Genomic DNA, 14,948 nt, shown 5'->3' with positions numbered 1-14,948 from the left:
ATGAAGATTTTGAGTAAGATTTCGGTATTGTGCAGGAGATTTCCGGATTTTGATCGAGATTTTCAGATTTTTTATGAAATTTCCAGATTTTGATTGAGATTTTCAGAATTTTAATCAGATTTTGGTACTTCTTCATTTTATGGTTAAGATTTCAGGATTTCTTGATTTTATGGTTAAGATTTCAGGATTTCTTGATTTTATGGTTAAGATTTCAGGATTTCTTGATTTTATGGTTAAGATTTCAGGATTTCTTGATTTTATGGTTAAGATTTCAGTATTTCTTGATTTTAAGGTTTTGATTTCGAGATTTTTAGACTTACTAAATTGCGAGTGAGATTCAGAGATTTTAAGCTGCTATTTCGGGATTTTAATGAAAGATTTCACACAAAGTGTATGGGATTTTGACAAACGTCGAACCCCTCGAATTCGTTTTAATACACCTTCAGGGCAGTATTGAACTATATGCCCTTGAAAAAAATTAGAATATTCATGGAATTTGTACAAGACAACATGCTGCTCTTCAAACCCGCAGGCCAAAATTTAAAACCCTTTTTACTCCTTAGTATCATCTAACTTTTAAACAAACACGAAATTTATATATCAATATGTATGTACCCATGCAGGTGTATGATGAAGAATTTAAAGAATTCATTGATATGGATCAAAACAGCTTAATTGAAAACAAAACAAAAATATATTTTGTTCATAAAGTAAGGAAACAGTTTTGTTGCATTTGTAAAAGGTGGGCGGTGCTCTCGCACGGATTGTGACCCACCCCACCCGACTGGAAGGAAGAACAAAATAACCGGCGAGGGCAGGCTTCAAATAAGGACTTTTTTCCAACTGGGCCTCCAGACTTGTGACCCCTTACTTAATATATTTAAGTGGCGCTGGAAGCATTAGGTCAATTAGAGGAACATGGGCTTTGAAAAGTTGCACCGCCAACCGTCCGAGGGGGCCCCTTCAAGATTAAAGTACTAAAATATTATATTTCAAGAACAAGCGTCAAAGTGACGAAAGTGATGTTCAGCAGGAAAAAAGGCCAAAACTTGTTAATACTGAACAAACAGTTGATTCAACTGTCGCAATAACAGAAACCTCAACTGCAAACTCTGAAATGGTTGGTAAATACATTACGAGATGGGGTAAAAGGGAGGTTGGAAAGGAAAATCAAGCGAATTTTTTACCGATTCCTCTACTAATTCAATTTATTCACGGAAATTACGATGCCCTTTCCCAGTTAAGCTTCGCTCAGTGATAGCGGAATGTATATCCCCATAAATGTTGCACATCCGACCAATCGTGTAATGTTACGTCTTCAAGCTAACAAAATATCCCTATATATAAAAAATCACTTGCATTTCCTTTACCCTTTCCTTCAATGAGTAAGACTTAATGCAAGATTCCGACTATGCAACTAAATTTAAAATTTTCAGAGCGTAGAGTTGGATAAAACTAGCAAAAGTGAACAAGAATTGATAGCCTGGTAAGTTTAGTTATGAAATTTGTGCACAAAGAACCTTAAATATTTCATCCAGAGAGTGAATTGAATTACTTTTTCCTTAAAGGAAAAAAACTCCCTAAAACTATTTAAATGTGTTATATGTTTTAAAATAAAAAAAAATTAAATATTTCCCATCGGAACTATCTATCTACATTGTAGATAGATAGTTCTACAATGCTTAAGCAGATAGGTCTTAGTAAATGTGACGGCTAGAAGTAAAAATGTGTAAGGCTTAGGTGTGTCAAGCTCTTTAAAATGGTTGTCATGACATTTCATTCTAACTTTAACGGGTCTGCTCTATAATGTTTGAACCATATTCATTAAAATTGCATTGCAATAGGGTTGCAGAAAATCTACTACAAACGATTGGGACATGCTCAAGGACAGAATTCTCATTAAAATATACACTTCCTGACCTACCAGCGATTTTTAAAAATAGTGCGCAGTACAATGCTCTAGAAGCGGACGGGAAAAAAGTATAAACAGAGAACTTGTAAACAACTTGTTCAGCGATTGTATCAAGAGATTTTGTTTGTAAGTATAACAATTGTAATTTCCTAATATGTATATGAATATAATTGAGTCAAATGAGCAGATACCCATATCACAAGATAGTAGCTGAAAGATTGGTAATGGAATATCCACATTTCAAATCTCAACCTGGAGAAGGCCAGGTAAGGAATTAGTCTTAGCCTTTTAAATTTTAAAACTAGACCACAACATTTTAAATTTCGCCAAAGTGTTCTAATAAGTTTAAAAAATTAATATATTATATATAATTCGATAAAAGGGAATTATTCCAATATATATTGACTTTATATCAACCAAATTTCACCCATTTTTCTAAATAATTGCATTATCCTCTACTCTAGTGGTTAGTTAAATCATACAAAAAGATAATTCTAAACAATTGATCCAATAGAATATATAAAAGAAATTCCAACTTTAATTGGATTTAAATTAAAACAAATATACATTTCTTGGCTGTTTCAAAGGCTCATTAAAGGGATAGTGAAGTAGAACAACATTATTTTTCATCAATTAAGGATGTTAAAATTTGCATAAATTTTGGGATAAATCATCAAAACTTTCGCGTTAAGTTAAAGTTATCAAAATTGTGATTTGAGTTCAAGAGACCTTGAATGACATACAATGCATGGTGTTTTGGCAATTTCCAAGGAGAACACCAATTTCTATATAATTTTAGATGGGGTGGTGGGCTCCTAGAAGTTGTGGTGGAAAGAAACTTATGCATTATTAAAATTTTGTTGAAACTGGAGTTAGGCTTAGCGAGCCTAAATTACACTTTGATAATAATAAATGAACCCAAAAGTTTTTATGCATATTTTACGGCCTTAATCGATCATTTATACTTAATTATAACTTTAAGGTCTATAACCTTTAATTTATAACAAAAGTTTGGAAAAGCCCTAAAATTTCAAGCATAAAAAAATCCTAGAGCTCGGCATTATCTCTCCATTATCCAAGTTATTTTATCTTTATCCATACTCGAAAATTATCCACAACTTTGATTATAAATAATCGGTTATCCACCAATTTGTGGATAATGGATAAAAAATGCCGAGCTCTAAAAAATCCGCACTCCTATTCCCATCCTAGCTAATATTAAAAAAATTCTCGTTACAAAATGCCACAATAAAAATAAAATGTAATTTTTTTCTAATTTTGTCCAGGATAACTGGCATACTAAGTTGGTATCGAAATTCAAGAATTTTCGATATAGTTTGAATAACATTGAAATTGTGAAAGAACATAAAAAAAATACGGAAAGGCCTCTAAAAAAAATGATGACTCACGAGAAGGCTCCGGGAATAATTCTATTGTGAACGTAGTCAGAGTTAATGTAATTTTGATATTTTCATGCTAATTTCATGAACAGATTCAGGATTATAAGAATTATTGGGTATAGGTTTAGTCTTTGGTATCATCTTTGAATATTTTACTGAAAAACATCGTCTAATGTGACTAAAAGTATACAGGGCAGACTAAAATTGTCATTTCCTATATTTTTTTAAACGCTACTCCTTGGCTTTGCGAACGTCAATATGACGTATGCAAGAAACCGTTTAGACTTTAGCTTTCGCCCTTCGTTCTTATTATCCGGTATCTATTCCTACTTTTTTTTTAAATAATAACTCTTGATAAATCGCTTTTTTTTGACTAGAACACAGCAGATTTTGATAGGTTCGAAGACGAAGAAAGCATTGCTGTGCATTAAAGTCATATGGTTTTAGAAATGAAAAAAACGAGATTGACTAGGTCTTAATTGACTCAAAAATGGACAAGACAATGGGAGACCGAAGAAAATTAATTCAAAGTAGTAAATTGGAGGATGAACTGAAAGAGTACCCAGCACTTACAGACATGAGACAAGTAAAGACTGTTTACTAATACATAAAAATTATGAATACAAAGTATATGTATATTATTTTTTCCCTAAAAGATTATGTTGGAATTCGAAAGGATTACCAAAATCAACTTGAAAGAGAAACTCGATGGAGCATTGGAGAAGTTTTCTGAAAAAACTTGGACCATGAATGAAAAGGATGTGGCAACATTAAAGTCTAAAATACTCGTAGAAGTCAAAAAAGAGGGTCCAGAAACCATGCAAGGTGATAAGAGGAGTGCAAACTAGATCTTCATTAATATTTTTGAGTTTTTAGTTAGCATAAATTCTAATTTCAAATCTTTTTAGTTGTTGAAAATAGGTTTTCAATACTTCTGATACCAAATCTCTTCAAAGAAAACTATCAAAGGTTGTTCTACCCAATGGCTGATATTTCCCGGATTCCAAAGTTTCCACTCATTGTGTATTCTGGCCCAAAAATCTTGTCCAGCTCTCAATTCCAAATCAATGTTGATGGAACTGAAGTGACAGAAAAATCCGATTACCCAAGCGCAATAACGGCCCTAATTGCGGTTTAGTGGATTTTTAATGTACAGTACTCTGGTGTATTATTCAAAACCTTGAGTTTCATTGAATCATGCTATTTGGGCTTGACTTACACAAAATGTCATGCCCAAGTAAACAAATTAAAAGCTAAAATCATGAAATGTTGAAATAAATATAAGGAAAAAATAATTAAAAGTCAATAAATTAACATTTTAAACATTAGGATTTGACTGTTATTAAATAGTAATTAAAAACAAACCGGCTTTCAGCACCTAAACCCGATTTCGTTATGGGTCTGGATTAAAACCATTTGGTGTTTGAAATAGAACTTAGTAGTGTTTGGTTGAAAACCATTTTGGGTTTGAAATAGGTCTGAAATTAAACTAATGACTTTCACGAAAAACCCTACAGGGTTTGGTTGAAAACCATTTTGGGTTTGAAATAGGTCTGAAATTAAACCATGACTTTCTTGCAAACCTTTCATGGTCTATATTCAAACCGTTTAGGGTTTCAAATTGGTCTGAATTTAAACCATGACTTTCGCGGAAACTTTTCAGGGTTTAGATGAAAACCGTTTGGGGTTTGATTTTCTGACAAAGTTGATCAAACCGTTAACGGTTTACCACCAAACCCTTATTTTTTACTGTGTACTAATCTAATTGACACCATGATATTTTCTTCTATTACAAAATCTTAACCTGATTATATTAGAGTGTATTTAACTTTCGGCTCACTCTGAACCGTTTATGTCTCTTCACTTCACACACGAAAATCAAAACCCAAAGTTTACTTCACCTCAGGCCTCAATTTTATTACTCTATATTTCACTAAGCCTATTGCGAGTAATACTAGATTGCCCGCCGGAGTCTAGATCTTAGCTTGCTTCATGAAATTACTAAACCAAGGATTATTCTATATACAGATGTAGTATAGCTTAAGTAATATATAAACAGCCATTTCAAATAATAATATTAAAAAAATCTTCGGAATATCAAAATCAAACAGAGCTTTAAAGCTACAAAAGTACTAAATGCATCATAGTTACGAAAAATATTTCCACATATTCACTTTATATTATGAAACAAGACGGCCCAAGGGCTCGAAATTGTAGCCATATCGTACGAGTGAATAGCCCCTCTATACCCTACCCTAATGAGTGGATAACCCCTCTATACCTTACCCTAATGAGTGAATAGCGCTATCTTTTTCAATGCTTAAATGATTTACCGTGCATAAAATCGGAGTGAATAGCCCCTCGATTCCCTACTCTAAACAGTGATTAAATTATAACCGTATAAATTTACTTATGCTGTAATTCTAATATTCCGGCGAATCGAAGAACAGATAGTTTTTAGTGATAATCCCCTCGATGAGTTTACAACATAGACTTATTCCGATGCACACTTATCGCATCTTATAAATTTCTAACAAGGACTTATGCCCAGAAACTTTTGAAAGAGAAAGTTTAGTTATAGTGATTACGCATTTTAGTGATTATCCCCTCGAATTACCATTAGCAATGCTAAAATGATCAAACGCATAACGCTCATTTAACACTATGTTAGCTCTATCTAAACCCACATTTGAATTAACCGCCAAAACGTTCCAGTCAAACATAACATAAATGACGATAGCTACCGAACGAGAACGAAACGGGGAAAATCGTTATCTATTTAATTAGCACATACATAAAAAGAAAATAAATATAAAAACCCCAAACATAAAAATTCATAAGTATCCGACCCCACAGATAAAAATTCAAAAGTTTCCGACCCCACAGATTAAGAGGTACCCCACCCCATATCACCCCAACATTTTAGAGATAAAAATAAATAATAAAAAACTCGGAGTTTCTATCAAGTCTCTATGGTTTAGTGGTTAGAACGTTTGTCTACTACGCCAGCGACCAGGGTTCGATTCCCGGGTCTGACCTGAAAAAATTTTAATTATAATTAAATCTCTAACCGAGCCCAGTAACCCCTATGGGTGGGTTGTGGTAATATAAAGTTCCTTTTAAGCTAAAATCTGACGATAACGAAGCGTCAACCCCAGCCACTACTACTACTATTACGACGAGGGCTCGGGTCAAACTAAGAGCCTATCGTATACTACGATATGGCTAAAAAGGGAATATTAAGGTTCTGTATAATTTCTTTACACATCAAGACAAAACGAACTTCTAACGCAGCGCACTGCGGCACTGGCGGCACTAGTGTAACAACGGACGGACACACACAGACAAAAACGTAGACTGCTTTTTAACTCTTTCCGTATTAATTTTGAATTGAGAAACAAGATTATCTTAAATATTAAAATAAATATAATTAATATTTAATATTTTCTTCGTTAGTTATTCGCCTAATTGAACGTTACATCGTTTTAAAAAACAACAATTAAACAGTCTTGAGAGACTTGACTAATATTGACGTTTGAAATGAAGCATACGCCGGTTGCTTCGCCTTACTCAAATAGGTAGTATATAAGGGTTTCGAATCACAGCTATGGATAAGAACAGCGCAATTGCGTGAACCTTTGGTGGAAGCCCCGCCTTAGGAAGGCCGGACGTTTCTCGTAACCCTAGCCGATCGCCGCGTATGTCTTTACCTTAAGGATGACGATGGAGGTGCAGACCAGACCAGGTGTGCAGACTGGTGTCCATGTGGGATGGACAAAAACAATGACCAGAAGATGGTGGTGTGTAGAAACCAGTGTGTGCAGACTGGTTTCCATGTGGGATGGACAAAGACCAGAAGATGGTGGGGATCAGAAGCCAGTGTCTACAGACTGGTGTCCATGTGGGATGGACAAAGACCAGAAGATGGTGGTGTGTAGAAGCCAATGTTTACAGACTGGTGTTCCATGTGGGAGGGACAAAGACCAGAAGATGGTGGTGTGTAGAAGCCAGTGTGTTCAGACTGGTGTCCAAGTAGGATGGACAAAGACCAGAAAATGGTGGTGTGTAGAAGCCAGTGTGTACAGACTGGTGTCCATATGGCATGGAAAAAAGAGCCCCAATGATGGTGGACTATAGAAGCCAGTATGTACAGACTGGTGTCCATATGAGAGGGACAAATGGCCAGAGGATAGTGGTTTTAGACAGGCAATGGATAATAGCCATTGTAAGTGGAATACAATTTTCCAAATTTCCGGGAACTGTAAAAGCGGTCCGGAATTTGAGAAAACGTTTGCTCCGATTTGAAAACAGCAAACGCGGTCCCCTGGGGTGTAAGTCAATAACAACAGACAGACACACACACAGACACCCAGACAGAAACGTCGAAATTAGAACCTCTCCGTGAAATACGTCACTCGGAGAGGTAACAAACAGACACACTCCTACACTGTACTACTTGTTCTGTTGTTAAATTATTAGACTACTTTGACTTAACCCTTAACCATCAACTTTGAAGTCGGAAAGCTGTTGGTATAAGTAGTATAGATCCACACTTCGTACCTCCGTAGGTGTAGAATGTAGGTGTAGAATGTTGAGGTCACGGTGTCAATGACCTATGACGTCATTATGCCACGCCCCCCTGGGAAACTCCCGCGCGCCCCCTGGCGGCTGCGCCCCCTCGCGGGAAAACTCGCGCGCGCCCCCTGGCGGCTGCGCCCCCTCGCGGGAAAACTCGCACGCGCCCCCTCGCGGGAAAACCCGCGCGCCCCCTGGCGGGAAAACACTGCGCGGGAATCTGGCAACAGAATTTGTATTAGTCTTAGACGTCGATATGATGCCCAACGATAACCTCCACGAAACGGTTTTGATAAGTAATCCAAATGTACCTTTTCATACTTTGGACCTATCAAATAACCTAAAAGAAGATAAAGGTAATATATTTACTAACGAAAAAAGAAATATCAAAGACAAATAAATAACAACAATAGCTCTTCATTATATTTCTTAATGAAATATCTCTTGTCAATTAATTGTAAAGAAAAACAGAAAATAAATGTTACCAATAAACTTTTTTATTATTAATCTTAATTTTCTTAACCGACCAATTAAGTTATTAGGACATTATTTCTGCATTTTTCATAATAACGCTGAACTGCCTATCTGTACGAGGTTGAATTCAGGGTTCGTACAAACCTGGGAAACTGGGAAAACTAAGACAAATAAATAACTTTCAAAAATTCAGTGTTTTTTCTTCTTGGCGGTCTAGTGTAAACTTGTTTTACTGTGTTTTGGTGTGTTTTATTGTAGTTTTATTGTGGTATAGTGTAGTTTTAGAGTGTTTTATTGTACTTTTATTGTACCTTAGTGTATTTTATTGTGCTATAGTGTAGTTTTAGAGTGTTTTATTGTACTTTTAGTGTATTTTATAGTGTTTTACTGTAGTTTATTGTATTTTTTGTGTTTTCTGTGTTTTATTGTAGTTTTATTGTACCTTAGTGTATTTTTACGTGGTATAGTGTAGTTTTAGAGTGTTTAATTGTACTTTTAGTGTGTTTAACTGTGTTTTGGTGTGTTTTTATTTTAGTTTTAGTGTATTTCAGTGTATTTTGTTGTAATTTAAGTTATTTGTCATAAATTCACAAAGTTTCTGTAAGACTCAATATCATATTGATCATAATAATACGTGGAACAAAGTATTTAGTTTATTATTAGTTTATTTAGTTTATTATCATTATTAGTTTATTATTATTATTAGTTTATTATTATTAGTTTATTTAGTTTATTATTATTATTAGTTTATTTAGTTTATTATTATTATTAGTTTATTTAGTTTATTATTATTATTAGTTTACTATTAATAATTATATTATTAGCTATTTAAAAGTAGCTATTTTAAAGTAGCTATTTTAAAGTCAAAAATGAAAACTCGACCGAAGATCTATTTTAAATTTTTTTGGAGGTTTTAAAGAATTTTTGGCGATTTTAGAAATTTTAAGAAATTTGGAAATATTAGAACTTTTAAAATTTTGGAATTTTAAAACAATTTTGGAATTTTAAAACATTTGTAAACACCAATTATATTATGTATACAATTGAAATTTATCTTTTACCTTTGACCAAGATCTTAACGCTAAATTAATACAATTTATAGTCCGAGTTTCTAATTCAAACTCAAATAATAACCTAAAGTTTAATAGTAAAAATCTATTTAAAAAAATAGTTAATGTAATTCCCCAGTTTTCTTTTGTCAAATAGAAAAAAGCAAAGACATGTAAATTAAACTAACTCTTAATAGGAACCCCCCAAAATCCTGTATAACTATGAAAAGTAACACCGTTATGTTGCTATATAGGATTTCAAATAAAACTCAATTCAATTCAATTCAATTCAATTATTAGTTTATTATTATTTTTAGTTTATTATTATTTTTAGTTTATTATTATTTTTAGTTTATTATTATTATTAGTTTATTATTATTATTAGTTTATTATTATTATTAGTTTATTATTATTATTAGTTTATTATTATTATTAGTTTATTATTATTATTAGTTTATTTAGTTTATTATTATTATTAGTTTATTTAGTTTATTATTATTATAGCAGACGACGCGTGGAGTCTTAGTTCGCTGCTTAGCTCGCGCTCCGGTTTTTGCTTCCGATTTTTGGTTTTTTATCCGTTCTGTGTCCGGATTTTTGCACATTTCGACATCTAACGTCTTCCGTTAACGGTATTTAAACCTAATTTCCACTAATTTGGATTATTTTTCGTGTTTTTGTTGTATTTTGGTGCTACATTCTGGCAGCGGTTTGCCATAGTTGCGGATAGTTCGTGTCGTTTGTTCCGCGGGACTCCTGACGGGGCATTTTCTGTAACTGTATTTGAGACCTTACTAAAAATACCTCCAGTTTCGTTTTTCGCTCGTATTCAAAGCGGTTTTCATCCTTTTTCGTTATCTACACGCGATTTGACACTCTTTGCGCTTCCTCTACATGCCTCCTCCCAAGGATTCATGTATTAGCTGTGGCAAGGATCTCTGGCCGAGGCAACTGCGTCAGCTTTGCGCTGGTGGGTGCGAGAGACAAGCCCACTCGACTTGTGTTAGTAAGGGATTTACCTGCAAAGAGTGTAAAGCGGCTCGGAAGGCAGCCCGCAACAGTAAAGCTTCCGATACCTCCTCTCTGGACGAACTTTCTGACTCTTGCGATATGGGTCAAAACAAGTACAACTCCCAGTGCCACTGTATGACTGTAGAGGAATTACATGACACATTTTCTAAATACTTCACCTCTGATAGTCTATTACGTGAACCCGACTCAATATTGGACAAACTACTTTCCAAAATGGATTCTCTAGAAAATCTAGTGATGACCCTCGATTCACGCGTAGTTGAACTGGAACGGTCAAACACACAGTTGCAGAAGGAGCTGGCGGAAGCTCGTTCCGCCTCCTCAACTGGCCCAGTCCATAGAAACCTACCTCCATCGTTCCCACCAAGTGCATCATTCGCTGGCAAAGCGGCACAGTTCCCGTTGCTTGGACTGCTCCCTCCGTCGGCTGCAAATCGTACGTTTGTTGCGCCATCTGCATTAAACACACCACCTACCATCCAGCCTCCGGCCCGTGTCCGCAAGCCCACTGTTGCGGGCTCCGGTATCAATTCCAAAATCAAAGCGGCGTGTCGGGAACCACGTCGTCCTAGTAAGGCCTTATTTGTAAGCTGGCTCAATCCGGATTTGCTATCCAAAGATCTTCAGCGCACTCTTGTTGAGGACGAGGGCCTCCAGACAGCTATTTGCGTCCGTCTTCGGCCAAAGAATCCCAACGCGAGTCACTCCTCCTTTTATGTAACCTGCTCTGATGACGACGAATTCTCCAAACTCTCAGATCCTGCTCTATGGCCGGTGGATTGCCTGCTCACTGATTTCACGGGACCGTTGCGAGATACGTATAAACATAGCAGTGAGCTTACTCCCCAAGTTGACGAATAACCTCTTTGAACGCCATGGACAATTTGACTATATATTACCAAAATGTTCGCGGTTTACGTACGAAATCTATTCAGTTCCTAGATAATATTTCCTCTCATGACTTTGACATAATTTTTTTAACCGAAACTTGGTTAAATCGGAATCATTTCACGCGGGACTACTTTCCAAATACCTACCAAGTTTTTCGCGCGGATCGCCCAGATCCTAGTTTTAAAAATGTTCGTGGAGGTGGAGCCCTGATTGCCATCAAGTCTTCCTTAGTTTCTCTTAGGCGTAAGGATCTTGAGACTATTGACGAATGAGTAGTAACACAAGTTAAGACTGACAATGGTGGCTCGTTAATTGTTGCTAATGCCTATTTCCGCCCGGCTTACGATTTCGGTGTTTATAAACAAATGTCGGATCATCTTGTGAAACAGCTTTCGGCCGTCGACATAGATTTTATTTTCGTCGGTGATTTTAACCTTCCCGGCATAGACTGGATAATCAATGGCACTCAGGGCTGCACCTCTCCTACTACATCTAAGGCGCTGCCAATATTCGACTTAATGTACTCTTTAAATCTAAACCAAATTAACCCACTTAAAAACAAAGCTGGCAATACCTTGGATCTTTGTCTTTGTAATATTAATGGTCTCGCACTTTCTGCCGTTGCTGATGCCTTGGTGAATGTGGATGATTATCATCCCCCATTTACCGTGGATTATACGGTGGCATTGTGTCGACCGGTCAGAGTGGCGGGGCAGTCATTTCGATTTCATTTGGGTGATTACGATCTTTTGTATAGGTTGATTCGTGACTCAGATTGGGCTGTAATTCATGACAATGACGACGTTAACTTTTGCGTCACTGCGCTGACCAACAATGTTACTAACGCTATGAAGTTAGCTATACCTAAAAAGGGCTCGGTCAGGTCTCTGAGGTTTCCTCATTGGTACTCGGCAGAACTCAAGCATGCTATTAACCGCAAAAAGTATTACCACAAAAAGCGTAAGCGCACTGATGCATTGGATGATTTCATTGCTTTTAAGAAATATAGGGCTATAGTAAAGAGGCTATCAGTTAGGGATCGTTTGGCGCACTGCAAAGCGGTTTGTGAGGAGGCTGTTTCACATCCGAAGAAGTTCTGGAGTTATGTAAATGGAAATATTTGGGATAAATCGCATTCCATAGCACTGAAAGTTAATAACACTATAATAACCGACAACACGCCATTGCTAGGGTGTTTCGGTCGCAATTCTCCACTATTGCGACAGATACCACCTACGTTAATGATCGTTACGATTACGCCGGTCCTCAAATTGCGAGTAATCCATTTACCTGCCCTAGAATTTCGGCGGACGATATCCGCAAGGCCATTAAGAAGCTGCCTGCAAAATTCTCCACTGGCATGGATGGTATTCCGGCTTTTATTATTAAGGGCTGTGAAGATACATTCGTACCGATATTGCAGCATATTTTTAGTTTATCACTTCGTAAACAAACCTTCCCCACTCAATGGAAATCGGCCATAATGGTTCCTATCTACAAGAGCGGGCCGGCATGTGAGGCAAAGAATTACAGACCTGTTTCACTACTTAACGTCTTTGCAAAACTGTTTGATATGGTTATGCACTCTTGTTTGCAGAGTTGGTTCAGCGTTTTTCCCAACGATTGCCAACATGGTTTTCTACCGGGGAAAAGCGTTGACACTAATCTGACGTGTTTTTTGGACTTCGCGGGACCTATGGTCGAGGGGCAGGGCCAGGTCGATGTCATTTATCTCGATTTGGCTAAGGCGTTTGATCGTATCTCCCACGGAGTCCTTCTACAAAAACTTCATTTTCTGGGCATTGGCGGTGAATCTCTTGGTTGGTTACGCAGCTATTTATCAGACCGTGTTAATGTGTTAAAATGTAACGGTCAACTTACAGGGTGAATTGCGGGGTACCGCAAGGATCCTCGCTAGGACCATTGCTTTTTAATATATATCTGTATGACTTGCAATTCTCGGTTAAGCATTGTACCCTATTCCAATTTGCGGATGACAACAAAGTTTGTCATATTATAAATACACCTGACGATTCTGCGAAGCTACAGGAAGATTTGCATGCCATTGCCCATTGGTGCACTCGCAACAACCTAGCGATAAACCCTTCCAAGTCCATACACGTGACTTTCACAAAAAGGTTTTGCCGCGATGTGCATTCCACATATAGTGTTGCTGGCGCGGTAATTCCGCAAAAATTGCAAGTAAATGACTTGGGAGCTATTTTTGATAGGGGACTATTTTTTCGCGAGCAAATAGCCAATTGTGTAAATCGATGTAGGCGGACGCTAGCTGTCTGTTATAAACTATCTCGCTCACTTAAGAGTAGTATAGGGCTACACTTCGTACCTCCGTAGGTGTAGAATGTAGGTGTAGAGTGTAGGTGTAGAATGTCAAGGTCACAGCGTCAATGCCCTCTCGCCACGCCCCCTTGGGAAACTCGCGCCACCTGGCGCGCCCCCTCGCGGGAAAACTGGCGGGCCCCCGCGCGCCCCCTGGCGGCTGCGCCCCCTGGCGGGAAAACATTGCGCGGGTATCTGGCAGTCCTGTCTACAACTGTATCTGTGACGTCATTGGCGGGAAAATCTACAACTGTATTTGTGACGTCATTGATAAGAGACGAGAATTTATTAAACGTACATGGCCAAGGGTTAATGATAGGCTGTAAGTTGCGCAATCCATTGTAATATTTAGTTTGACTCAAAATTTTAACCTTTTTTCAAGGAGTTTATTTTGATTATGGTATTGTTTTTAATGGTAATTAAAAGTCAGTCTCTTCTACAACTGTGACGTCATAGATAAGAGACGATAAAAACTTTAAACGTACATTGCCAAGGCTTAAATCTTCTACAATTGTAGTTGTGACGTCATTGATAAGAGACGAATGGAATCTTTGAACGTGCATTGCCAAGGGTTAAATCTTCTACAATTGTAGCTGTGACGACATTGATAAGAGATGATACGGGTGTAGAGTTACGCTTACAAAAGGAACAAAGATTTGCCAGCCCAAACGGAATCAAATACCAGTACTTAGTTTCAAAATACAATCACAGAAAAGTAAGCGTGTGTAAATACTCTCCTTTCAAATCTGGCGTATTCAAAGCAATTCACGTCTAATTTTCTATTAGAATGGTACTAAAGCCAAGGTGGAGGCCGAGGCTACCCCGTTTACAGGTCAACACCAAATGCCAGGACTCGTCCTAACGTGTCTAAACCTAACCGCTTAGATCCATTAACGGCTGAAGAAAGTCGCAGAGACCCTTGTAAATCTTTGATAGATAAACTACAGTCAGTCAGAGTTGCGGGTGAAAACTATAGCCATAAAGGGCCGTACCCCAACAACTTATTACGTAAGATGGCGAGAAGAAATTCCCCCCACAGAATTTGTATAAGTCTTAGACGTCGATATGTTGCCCAAATATAACCTCCACGAAATGTTCCTGGAGTATGCCTGAGAAAATAGACTCCTTCAAAACTAAGTTAATCTATACTTGATATTCAAGTAATCTCATCTGTATAAATGTTGATTTAAATATAAAATGTACAAACAACAGCTTCAAAACTAAGTTAATCAATACTTGATATTCAAGTAATCTCAATGTTATTTGTATATGATC

General features: G+C 36.9%; 1 protein-coding gene across 1 annotated transcript; it reads left to right on the top strand.

Moving 5' to 3' along the window:
- Positions 1 to 11,698: 11,698 nt before the first annotated feature.
- LOC149615312 (uncharacterized) lies at positions 11,699 to 13,221 on the top strand. The gene is made up of 3 exons (XM_089857868.1): positions 11,699 to 12,293; positions 12,560 to 13,153; positions 13,217 to 13,221. Exons 1-3 carry the CDS (start codon positions 11,699 to 11,701, stop codon positions 13,219 to 13,221), a joined length of 1,194 nt encoding a protein of 397 aa, XP_089713994.1.
- Positions 13,222 to 14,948: the final 1,727 nt, after the last annotated feature.

The sequence above is a fragment of the Phalangium opilio genome, unplaced genomic scaffold, assembly GCF_054372755.1.
Source record: "Phalangium opilio isolate 3A_F unplaced genomic scaffold, DU_Popi_V2 ptg000225l_1, whole genome shotgun sequence".
Taxonomy (NCBI): domain Eukaryota; kingdom Metazoa; phylum Arthropoda; class Arachnida; order Opiliones; family Phalangiidae; genus Phalangium; species Phalangium opilio.
Note: the sequence above shows the minus strand (reverse complement) of the source record. Positions and strands in the feature narration are given on the sequence as shown.